We start from the raw sequence: 11763 nt of genomic DNA, 5'->3' as shown, positions 1-11763 counted from the left end.
TTCATTTTGATTTTTATTTTCACTTACCTTTCAGAGAGCAGGTTCTGTACTGATCTCATTAAGAGTAAGAGTAAAAATCTCTGAACGTTAACATAACTGTGAATTACGATGTTTGTTGGAGCAGTTAGAGGACACTTCAGTTAAGAGCTTAGCTTAGGTTGATATTACTTGCTACCCAGGTTAGTAGCCTTTGTCCAAGCGTACAAAGTATAAATAGTCGAGAAGTTCTTTAGGTAACTTTAACCTATTTTTTAGCTAATCTACGACCTAGGCCTATAGTCTGTGGTGCATTTAGTCAGTTACATTACTAGCCAAAGCAAAACTTCTTGTTTGCTGCTGAGTCCTAAAGGTGCTGAGAGTCATCAGAGGCTGTGTTATTGCACTAGGAGATCTCAGATCCTGTTACTGCGTGCTGCCAGCATGGTCCCAGGCTGAGCTCTGCCCACTAGGCCCGTCTGGGAGCGTGCCATTCTCCCCCTGAAACTGCGGCATTGCCAGGAGCTTAGCCTGTACGCTCAGGCTGTTATGGTCAAACTCTGATCTCAGGCTGCATTACTTGAACTTTTTGCATATTATGTTCTCTGTGTCTCTGCGTCCTTTATAGCTTTATTCTTTAGTGGCAGGTGAACAGGACAGGAGCTCATACAGGAGAGTATGGATGTGCATTGAGTCTTTTTGCTGAGCATATTTGCACAAAAAACCCAACCCAAAATCTCAAGACGCTACAACTATATGTAGTTCGGTAATGATATACGGCCAGACTGAGCTCCTCTGGTTCTTGTCCTAGCAACAGTGTCAGGAAATTCTTTCCTGCAAAGCAGTTTCAGTTTTTTATTTTGCTATAACAAGTACTTGTTTGTTCTTCCTTGCCAATAGAAAACTCAAGTCAAGAAAAATAACAAGTATGATTTAAATCTGACTATATACCTCTAGGACCAAGATGTGTACATCTGAGGGTGCACTTTGGCTTCGAATCCTCAGTCCTCTGTAAGGAACACTGTGATCGTATGTCATTGTCATGTTTGAAGGTTGCATGTACTGGCCAGCTGTTCAAATACAATTGTGTGCATTTGGAACAGAAACAGAACAAGGCAAGAAATCTGCTATTCTGAGAATATTTTCCTTGCCTGCCAAGGTTTTGTAACAGAGCAAACAAAAACTGTTGAAAGAGATGGTTCAAAAATAGTATAAGCTGATTTTAGCTATTAGGTTCTTCACCTACTCTCCCTGTGCAAGAACAGAAGAAGGCAACTTAAGGAACATCTGATGGGACTCAGTAACTGATTTTTTTTTTATGACATTTTTGTCTTTGACTAAGACTGTAGTCTATCCTGTTTGGGCCACAAATGTAACCGGGGAATTCTTGCAGAGATAAGCCTGTACCATCTTTTCATACTGTTTTCAGCATAAAGGCATGTCAGGAATGTTTCAGAATTAAGAAAAAGTATAGAGGGTACTAGGAAAAATTATGGCAAAAGGCATATATCCAAGACTAAAGTAGAGTAAAAGTTTTTCTGCAAATAATCCATTTGCATGAAAATGTAGATCTCTGAGATTTGGAAAATACTTACAGAATCCACAAAGTAGAAAGGAAAAAAAAACTTTAAAAATATTTGTGAATTTTTCTTCCAGCATCTTAAGCAGATCTTGAGCTGGTGAAATTAAGTGAAAAAAATACAATAATAAAGTGAAAACCAGGAAAAAGTTAACTAAAGTTTCTGCTAGCCTTTTCCCTTTACCACTGTGTGTCTTCTAACCAGTCCTACTCATGTGTCAGCAATCTGTTAGTCCATCCTGCAATGTTGTCAGGAACCTGAGGACATTAGCAGGCCTTAGTGACCTTAAGCAGCCTCCCGTGGGGCCTGCAGCCACACGTCTGCCCGCGGGCTCCCCAGCTCCAGTTCAGCTCAGCCTTGGGCACGCTGAGCTCTCTTGTGGGTGCCTGTCTGTAGCTCTGTCACTGCTGTGCCTGGCTATGGACCCTGCTGGCCCACAGACTGATTCCCTGGCTTGACCTCAGACCTGCCTCGTCACCACAGACTTGCCTGGTCCCCTGGGCTCTCAGCTAACCCTGGCTGCTGCTGCTGCCCTGATCCTTTGCTGGGGAGTTGTAGGAGGGGGCCCTGGCTGGGGAGGCCCCTGCACTGCTGGCTGAGCTATCGCTCTCAGCCCCTGGTCCTTAGGGAGAAGCTGGCCCTTGCTGCTCTCTGATAAATGTCTTCCTGTATTACCATTTGTTATAGTGACAGTGGTTAAAGACTTGAGTAAGGTTTTACTGATAGAAGTAGGGACTTTCTTTAGACTTTTTGTGACCTGACATGAAATATTTGGATATGTGTCTACTTTTTAAGTGTTTGTTTAAACAAACTTAAGGTTATGCATTGTAAGCAGGCTGGGCTGGTTAATGTATTAAAAAAAAAGTTTTATATATATATATATGTAAGAGTAAGATATATATATATAGTAAGAGATATATATATATAAGTAAGAGTAGATGCAGGTAGCGTAGACAACAGAAAACCAGTAAAAGGTTAGAAGAACTCTTTCTCTGGCAATCATTTTCCTTCATTCAAGAGTGTCTCTTCCCAAGCATTCTTTGGAAACTAAACTGGACAGCCTTCAGTCTTTGTCATGGCTTAAGGAGCCTGTACATACAATAGTACTGTTTTCTTTCAGATGAAGACTGATATTACTTTGCATTAGGATAGCTGAATAAGCATTTTGGCAAACAGTCTATTTGCAGGCAGATGTTAGTGACTCACATGTGTCTAGAGCTAATGAAGACAGATTGTGGGTCCCGTTAGCCTGGTAAGGATTAATAAGATTATTGCTAACCCTATTGGAGTGGAAATGGAAACTCCATGAGAAAATCTGTGCTCTCCCACCAAAAGAGTGAAGGGGTGAAAGGACCATTACTGTTTCTATAGCATGGGCTGTAATATGCATGGATGGAGATGTCCTTTACAGAACATGTATCTCCACAAGTGAGCCTCCTCTGTAGTACTTCACCATATGCCCCTAATTATTTAGCTAAGCTAAGCAGGCAGGTCACAGTCAGCTTACTGTGGCTTTTGCCTGTGGTGGGACAACAGCCTTCCTTTCATAGATCCTGTAAGTCAACAATCGGTAAAGAACTAGAAATAGCATTCAAACTGTTCATGAAATTGCTTGTTGCATGATCAAGTATCCAGTACATAATTAAACAATGGATTGTCTGGAAAAATGTGAAATATGGAAGATATGTATGATAGTAATATTTTGTGGGTGACACCTTGTAAGGTCCTGTTAGGTTATTCTAATTTTTAGATGCCAGTGGCCAAACTCTATTTTCATATACAAATACCGAGAAGCTGTACAGATATACATTTTATATGAATACAGGTATGACTAATGTGGCTCGCTGTCTGTAGATGTTTTCTCTTTTCCAGTTTTATGTAGAATGTGCATCAGTTTCCATAGGGATGTCTATGCAGAACTGGGAGGGGAAGAGGTCTTAGCTCCTGCGTGATGCAGAAATATAATTTTGGTCTACAGACTTTAATAATGTAAGTATCAGAATTTGAAGAAATGTCACAGACCATGAGGAATTCTCATAGCATAGGGTAACGGATACAATAAAGAAGGAAATAAAGCTTTTTTTTCAGTGACTAGATAGCTCTAAAATAAGAATCTTGATTAACAGGCTTTTTCCCTCCATCCTCCAAATTCTGCAAACCTTTCTATCCTCGTTAATTATCAAATAGACTGTATTCAATTATGTCATCGCTGAATGTTAATAAGAATAACTAGTACATTTGCTGGCTCCTGCAGGAGCCAGGAATCTCCTCTGATCCACCAGAGCAAGTCAAATCTGAGTCCCTTGTGGAAACAAAATCGTTTCCATCGCCTAGTAGAATATAATAACAAAACTGTGTCATCTTTTATATCCAGACAACATTACTGCGTTGAAATTAGTTGAACACGTTTTGCAGAGCAGAGAGTTTATCCCACTACTACTTCACTTGACCCAATACCTCACTCAACATGGAGCATTTGGGCAGTGGCCTTTCTGCTGAGGAGAAAGGATACTTTTTCTTTGGTAATGATTCACAGTACAGTCTCTTAATGAAGACTAAGTGTGCAACTTAAACTAGAGCAATTCTCAACATAGCAAGCAAAAGAAGTTGGCAAGTAGAAGAGGAGAATCAAAAATGAATTTCAAACTTGCTTTTCACCCTGAAGTTTACATTCAATGCGAAGTATAGACAGACCTGGGGATCCTCTGTTAATATCTCATTTTACATTATGGGTTGTTAAAGTTTTTGTCTTTGTATTGACACACAGACTGGATGTGAGAAAGTGTGAACTTTGTTCATGTTACTGCCAAACATATGCACGCTGCTGCTTATCTTCTGCAACAGTTTTCAGATGGCCTCACTTTCATGTTGGGGACTTTTTTTTTTATAACATCTACTTTGACTGTTACCCACTTACTTCCTTTGGCTCTGCTGCATTTTCCTATATGAGCCATTCATCTGCTTTCAGAACCATGATGTCTTTCAGTCATTGCCATTCCTCCCAATGATATCTCATGTATTGCTTCTAACCTTATGCTTTGCTGTCTCACTTTATTGGCTGCCTGCATATGTCCTCTTCCATTTCTCTATTTGTCTGTATTTTTAATCACTCATATAGCGATATGCAGAAGTTCCCTTGTGAGATGTAGACCACGTCCTTCTTCCTTACCCTTCGTGCTACCTTCACTGTAAGGGTCCCCTTGGAAAAAACGATTATCCTGCTGACCTTTGTCTGTCTCTTGTTCATGACTTGCAACACAACTGATTTCCTCAGAGCTCCTCTTTATTTACCAAATGTTGCATGCTTCACATGACACTGGTGTTCTCAAGAACATTTTATTCTTAAATCACAGAAGTAAGAGGCATCAAAGACTCAGAAAATAGATCACTGCTACTGTTGCATGAGAAGAAAGTTGTAAGTAGGTTCATGAATAGAAACTTGATATATCCAGCCCTGGGGAGGAGTGAGGAAGGGGAATGTACTTTTTCCCCCCCAAACCATAAAAAGAAAAAATCTCTTAATGCAGTTATGTGTAAACAAAGCTAAGATACTTTGCATCTGCAATACTTTTCATTTTGCCTTATCTGCATTCAGATCTTCACTGATACAAGTTCATATTTAAGTTGTGCACACAATCACCTGAATCTATCTGGGCATAGCTTTGCCACATAATGATCATGTAAATGTTATGAATTGATCTTGAAATGTAATTTCTAACATTTTAGTTAGGTCTATGAGCACTGAACTACAATAAGAAGCAAGTATATGACATTTGAATCAAGATGTGTTTATTCTGGAAAGAGCAGTCATGAAATTTAATGCATCTACTACTGCTGTACAGGATCATAAGTATGCAAATGAGCCATAGGTTTTGCTTACGGATAAAAAGGAATTTGAGATACAAGAATGGACAAATATTCAAGTATTTGAAATGGTGACCATTTGTGCATATTGTGTGGGTTGATGTAAGATTCATTTTTAAACAAACTGAGAGAAAAACAGCAGTTGTCTTCTATAACATGTAGATATTTACATGTAAGCAGTGTGTTTTGCTCTATAAGCTACCAGAGTTCTTTTTTTCCCCCCTCACTTACTGATGGAGCTGTTTTCCAAAGCCTGGGGTAAGGATCAACATGGAGCACAGGGGGTTCCATGACTCCAAGAAATCAAAGGTGCAGTACTGCAGTTGAACTTTATACCTTTATACCGACAAGTTTTACGCTTTATAGAGTATAACGTATTTGTGAAGTGTGACAGTGCATGCTTGCTCTCCACCCCAGAGAGCTTGTTATTTCAAAGTAAACAAGCACCCTGTACAAATACAGTGCAGGGCCAAAGAACTGATTATACTGTGTCAGGGATCTCATGGCTCTAGTTACAGGAAATTTAACATTTTCCTTTTATTAGTCAATCAGGTGCAGCTCTGTTACTGATAACTCTGAGGTCTCAAACCAAAATTCAGTTTCTGCATGGGGCCTTGGCAGGATACCTCCAGCTTTGGTATTAGTCTTAATCCTGATTTATGAGCCAAATGTTATTCTGCAGTGTTTCAGTAGATTTTAAATTTGTAGTTTAGCCAAACATTTCTCCCTAAGTAGTGTAGACTTCCATTATAATGAAAAAATGGTCTTCATGATCATCAGACTGGCTTAGCTGAGCTTGCTTTGAGAGAGTATTTATATAGAAGTGGAGTCTGCTCAGGAGGACTGTGCACCTGCCTTTCAGGGCAAAGATAAAGACACATACTTTTTCCTAGATGTGAAGGTCTCGTGATAGTATTCTCTAAGAGTGAAATCTGATGGTTGTCTTGTGACTGAACAGAGTTTTCTGTTTACCAGACCAGAGATTTAATTTTCTTCATTTTTGCGCTTACTGTATCTCACAGGATCTTTTTCCTCTTTTTTCTGTTTACACTGAGTTGGTTGGAAATTTCTGTTGAAATTGAATGAAAAATGAGAACATATTTCATAGTTACTTTCAATAGTGAAGGCACATGGTCTTAAGTCAGTATAAAACAAAGGATAAGGTAATTGCATTTCCAGCTGGCTTCCTCATGAGACACCATGCCAACTATATGGGTGGACAAGATCATGATTATGTTCAAAGAAATAAGTGTAAATGTCCATATTTCCCAATTTTATGAACAGTAAGGGCTTTACAATTGTCATTTAAAGCACCTAAATGATGTGAATTTTAGAGTTCAGTGAAGGAAAAGCATATGTGTAATAAAAAAATTACTCATGACAAGAGATAAATATAGGAATTATGCATGTGAACTCTGACTGTAAAGACTATCACTAGAGCTTCTCATTCAGAAATCCTGTATCAACTCTGCAAAACTAATGTGGCAAACTGGGAATTAGAAATTGAGGTAGAAGATTAATAGCAGTTTCATCACACAGACAAGGTAATGCCTAAGGACTTGACACTGGATGAGGAGTTGTACAAGCACAGTATAATAGATGTAGAATGATAGTCTCTGCCTTGAGGAGTTTGCTCCGTGCAGTCAAGACAGAGTGGGCAGAAAGGAAGTAATGTTTCCTTAGAAAATGGTGATTTTATTTTGAACTGCAATGTTCAATCAGTTTTTCCAGGATTCCTGACGAGCTTCTCCAGGGATGAAAGTTTGGCTTCCAGAACCTGGAAGCTCCTGGCCTTTAACTTCAGGGTATATATTGCAGGAGTCTGCCGTGGAGCTGCAGGGGCTGGGAGTTCTGTACCTGTTGCTGTCAAACAGGTCAAGCCCAGAGCTCTAGGTTTCAGCCAGGTTTTGTTCTTGGCTCAGCAGAAGGAGGTAGCCAAAGGATCCCCAGTAAGAGTCAAAATCCCCAAGCTTCCAGGTTCACTGGAAGTCAGGAGAGCAATAATGTGTGTAGAAAGAGGCAGAGGGCTAAATGAGGCTGAGAAGCAACTGAGTAAAGGAGGTAACAAATTGGTGTTGGGTGGGAAGGAGCTTCACATAAGAAAATGCCCTGTTAAAAACTGTCAGAAAACTGCTGAATTTAAAGCAGTATGCCTAGGTTACTTTTATGTTCCAAATACTGTTATTTCCTGGGTACTCATCTTCCTCACAAAAAGGAAGATTTCAGCGTAATAGAAGCACAACCAGACCTTAGATGGTGGGGGAGAATGGGATCAGCAATGCCATCATTTGAGTGGCTTGGGCAAGACATTTGTCTTATCACTGTTAATTTTCACAGGTAGGTTTATCAAATACCAATCCATAATGTACTAGCATTATTTATTGTAATGCTGCTTTCTTAAGATCTTACTAGTGGATAATGCTCGCAGGTGTTAACGTCTGTTTTTAAACATGCTATAAATTCAGATGTAGACTCTGTAACCTAAAGCCAAGATCATGCAAGGAATTATGTGTGTATGAGAGGCATCAGCAGCCTCACTGAACTTGATGAATTTGTTTACTCATACGAGCTGTCTAGCCTATGCTCCTGCCTGTTATTCTTTCCACAGATTTTTTTGCAGAAGTACAAATGTTTAAGACTCTCATTCTGATGTTTGATTATTCTTTGTGGTTCGCAGATTTATAGCATCACTGTACCTGAGAAAAGGGATTCACACAGCCAAATGATGTAGAGCTCTACCCGGAGCAGTGACTTAGGCATTGTGGGGAGGAATCTGAGTAAGCTGCAAGGAGAAAGTAGAACACTGAGTAGTGCTGAAAAAGGGCAAAACAAGGAAACAAATTTGGAAAACTCTGTTAGAACTTCAGGGCCAAACCTTGCCATGTAATCGCTGGCTAATGTCACTACTAGGAACAAACAGGCACCTGCAGAGGTACGTTTTTCTAAATATGCCTATCTAACAAACTAATGTCCACTCTGCAGCCCTTGTTTTAGGGATCCAGGGGAGATTTTTGAATTTTAAGAGGGCTAAATAATTGTTTAAAGAGAAGTGCTATTCTAAACAGAGATCGTGCAAACTGCACGTTCCTAACTAGCTGTCAGGTCTTTAGGGTCAATATCATTCTGTTGTGGGTGTCTTTTGTTTTTGTCCTGTAGTGCTACCATGCATATTTTGGGGACAGGAAACTTGAGATTTTATAGTAGACCTAATGGCTAAATTCCAGTTTTAAACCCACTTGTATAATGTAATCGAGTCTGAAGTATATGCTGATTGCACCTGTGTATCTTATCTGAAGATGGAGAATTGCATGGGCCTGACTGAAGTCACAAAGGACTATGTAGCTTCTGTAACTTTAGCAGTTGAAATGGGTGGAAAACAAAGGTTTTCAGAAGATGAGTGTACTTAACTTCGACCTGTATCAGCTGACTACTATTAAAAAAGGAAAAGATCAGGCCCTTAGCAGTACTCTGACTTGCTGCACAGGCTATTACCATGATAATGCACAAACCGGGGCGAGCCGGGCAGCGCGCGGTGCGGCGCTGGCGGGGTGGAGGGAGCCGAGCCGAGCCGGGCGGGTGCTGCGCGCCGCCGGGGCGGCCGGGAGCCGCGGGACGGGCGCGGGGCGGGAGCGCTGCCCGGGGGCGCCGCCCGGCCGCGCTGCCCCGGCGCTCCCTCGGCAGGCTGCTCTCGGCAGAGGGCACTCTGTTCCTAGCGATGGAGGAGGCGCTTCCCCGGGCGGGTGAGAAACCTAAAGAGATTGGAAAAGTTTCCAGTGCAACATATTTGAGCAAACTCTTCATGGGTTAGGTTTAGTTCCCCGGCGCATCGTTCTGACCTCGGTGGCAGGGAGAGTGGCCCTTCTTCGGTGTGTTGCTCTTGTGCAGACTCGGAGACAGCCTGCGACATCCGCGGAAGCTCTAGCGCAAAGGTAGAGGATTTTACAGAGCTGCTGCCCAGCAGCCTCGAGAGGGGATGCGGCGAAAGCTGTCGTGTGAGGCGTCTGCTCAGACTTGCAGTAGGAAGCCTAGGAATCTCGTAGAGGGCAGCATGATTAAAGACCGCCTCGGTGGGTGAGCAGCCCTGCAGCTGTACCGAGAGGGCTGCCTGCAGACGAGCCGCAGCACGGCTGCGCTTTCGGAAGCCGAGCCGCACCAGGCCCGGGGGCTGCCCGCGCTCCGCGGTAGCCGCTCGCCCCTCCGGGGAAGCGCCGCCGCTCGGTCGCGGCTGCCGGCTCGCGGCGCCGGGCAGGGCCGGCTGCGGCAGCGCCTCCGCGGCGCGGCGCGGGGAGCCGGGCCCCGCTGGCGGCGGGCCGGGCCGGGGGGGCCGGGCCGGGCCGGGCCGGGCCGCGGCCCCGCGCCGCAGGTGGAGGCGCCCGGGCGCCGCCGCGCCGCGCTGCGCTGCGCTGCGCGGGGCCGGGCCGGGCCGGGCGGCGGGGGCGGCCCGCTGCCAGCAGCCCGTAGGACCTTGGCTAACGTGCGGCGGTGGGCTGGAGCCTGGCGTGAGGGAGGGGCCGCGGCTCGTGATGCGCGATGCCGTATCCCCGGGGCAGCGGCAGGCGAGGCTTTCCCTGCCCCGCGAGCGGCGAGCAGGCTGCCGCCGCGCCGGACCCGCCGCCCGCCCGCCCCGGCCGCAGCCCCGGCCCCGGCCCCGGCCCCGTCCCCAGCCCCGGCCGCGGGGGGCCGCGGCGCCGCGCCAGGTGGGTGAGCGCGGCAGCCGGCAGCGCCGGCGGGAGCCTCGCGGCCGCGGCCGGGGGCGCTGCCGGCAGCCGCCGGGAGCCCCCGGGAGCAGCAGCCTCCGCGGCGGCGGCGCTGGCGCCCCTCGCACGGCGCCCTGCGGCGGGGCCGGGCCGGGCGGCGGCGCTTCTCGGGCCTCGGGCGGGCGGCGCGGCTCTCCCGCAAAGCCCCGCGGGGGCGGCGGCACCGGCACCGGCACCGGCACCCGGGAGGTGCCCGCGCCTGCTGCGGCGTGGCGGGGCGGACCTGGGCAATGCCCGGCCGGGGGAGAGGGAAGCCCTCCTCCTCCAGCGGACGTGGTCGATTAAAACTTCTGAAGGACCAAAGCATCCAAAGTGCGGAAGGTTGGGGGGTGGTGCCTTTTTCTTATTTGCCTTTTTTTTTAAGCAGCCTTGTTTCTGTAAGGGATCTTCATTAAGTGAGTTGACAGGTGCTTGAGCTCTCCGGGTAGCTGGTTCGCCTTCGGGACGTCTCGTCTCTTAGGAAGGAGGGTTTTCCTGCGGGCGAGAGCTGCGTTCCCCGGGGGGCTTTGCAGAGCGGCGGGGGCGGCGGGCAGCGGTCTGTGCGCCCGTGTACGCGGGTGTGTGGAACCTGCGCTGTTTTATGGGATCGCTATGGTAACGGGCAGTCTGAAGCAGAGAGATGCACTGATACTAAGAATCAGCAACATTAGCTGCATTATTATATTTCTTTTTCCTGTTGGTAAATTTAAATTGACGTTTTTAGTAAGAGCGGCTGACAGTTCAACGTTGGCCCTGTAACTGGTGGTGACCGTTAAATTCATGGGCTTTTTTTTTTTTTTTCTCTCCCTTGCTCACTTTGTCTCTGAGCTGCTTGGAAGCAGAGCTTCCAAAAGCAGTGTAAACGGCTGAAGTCCCAGGGCTGAGCGCTCAGCTCTGCGTGGGCGATGGTGCTGAAATGGTGCATCAGAAATCCTTTGCTCCCTGGACTGTGCTTTCTGGAGACTCAGACCGGAGGGTGATTTGATAAACCGACTTGCGTTCAGGAGAGAATCAAACTTGCCCCCTGTTGCTAGCTTCCCCAGCCCCCGCCCTGTTCCCTAATTGGAGCTACCTCACCCTGCAGGCTGTGCTCATGGCATGCGATCTGAGCCTGCCTTGCTGGCCAGCACGCAGCTCCCGTGTTTGCATTGCGTTTCTTCCAAGGACCAGGTCCATCCCTTTGCCCAGTTTGCTTTAGTTGCTGAGATTTTGGCGGAGCTTGCTTGATTTTGTTTGTAACTTGAAAAATCTCTCTCAGCAGAGCCCCGAGGCACGAGGATGGCCAGCCCTAAAGCCACAGGGCTCTCCTGGGAGATCACTTGGCTTGCCATTGCTGTCTGTGCTCGTCTGCAGGTAAGTAATGAACTTGTTGCTATTGTCATGGCTCATCCTTTCTCAGATGATCTTACTGCACACTTACTACTGTTTTTTTTTTTAAATAGAAGCCTGCTGAAGCAACTTCTTTGTGAATAAAGGGCTACAATGACAGGGAAAACACATTTTTTCTGTCACTGAAACTAATTTCAAAGACATCCACGTGGGAAACTGCTATTTTCTCTCTTCCTAGTAACATTGTACCTGATTTTACTACCTGGGGACCAAAGGGA

At 45.7% G+C, this 11763-nt stretch overlaps 1 protein-coding gene and 1 long non-coding RNA gene across 11 annotated transcripts in view; one reads left to right on the top strand and one right to left on the bottom strand.

The window, feature by feature from the left end:
- Positions 1–4821: 4821 nt before the first annotated feature.
- On the bottom strand, positions 4822–9927 carry LOC112996054 (uncharacterized). Its single transcript, XR_010390741.1, has 2 exons — positions 9257–9927; positions 4822–9169 (listed from the first exon to the last, which is right to left on the bottom strand). It is a non-coding gene; the product is annotated as an uncharacterized LOC112996054 (long non-coding RNA).
- Positions 9061–11763, top strand: part of ADAMTSL3 (ADAMTS like 3) — a 200811-nt gene continuing 198108 nt past the window's right edge. For 2 of the 10 annotated variants that reach the window (XM_064517294.1, XM_064517286.1), the window contains exons 1-2: positions 9358–9487; positions 11418–11509. In XM_064517294.1, the coding sequence (XP_064373364.1) occupies positions 9394–9487; positions 11418–11509 (186 nt within the window). In that variant the 5' untranslated portion in view covers positions 9358–9393. The other 8 variants (XM_064517288.1, XM_064517287.1, XM_064517290.1 and 5 more) reach the window with 8 other exon arrangements.

Source organism: Dromaius novaehollandiae, chromosome 10 (genome assembly GCF_036370855.1).
Source record: "Dromaius novaehollandiae isolate bDroNov1 chromosome 10, bDroNov1.hap1, whole genome shotgun sequence".
NCBI classification, from domain to species: domain Eukaryota; kingdom Metazoa; phylum Chordata; class Aves; order Casuariiformes; family Dromaiidae; genus Dromaius; species Dromaius novaehollandiae.
Note: the sequence above shows the minus strand (reverse complement) of the source record. Positions and strands in the feature narration are given on the sequence as shown.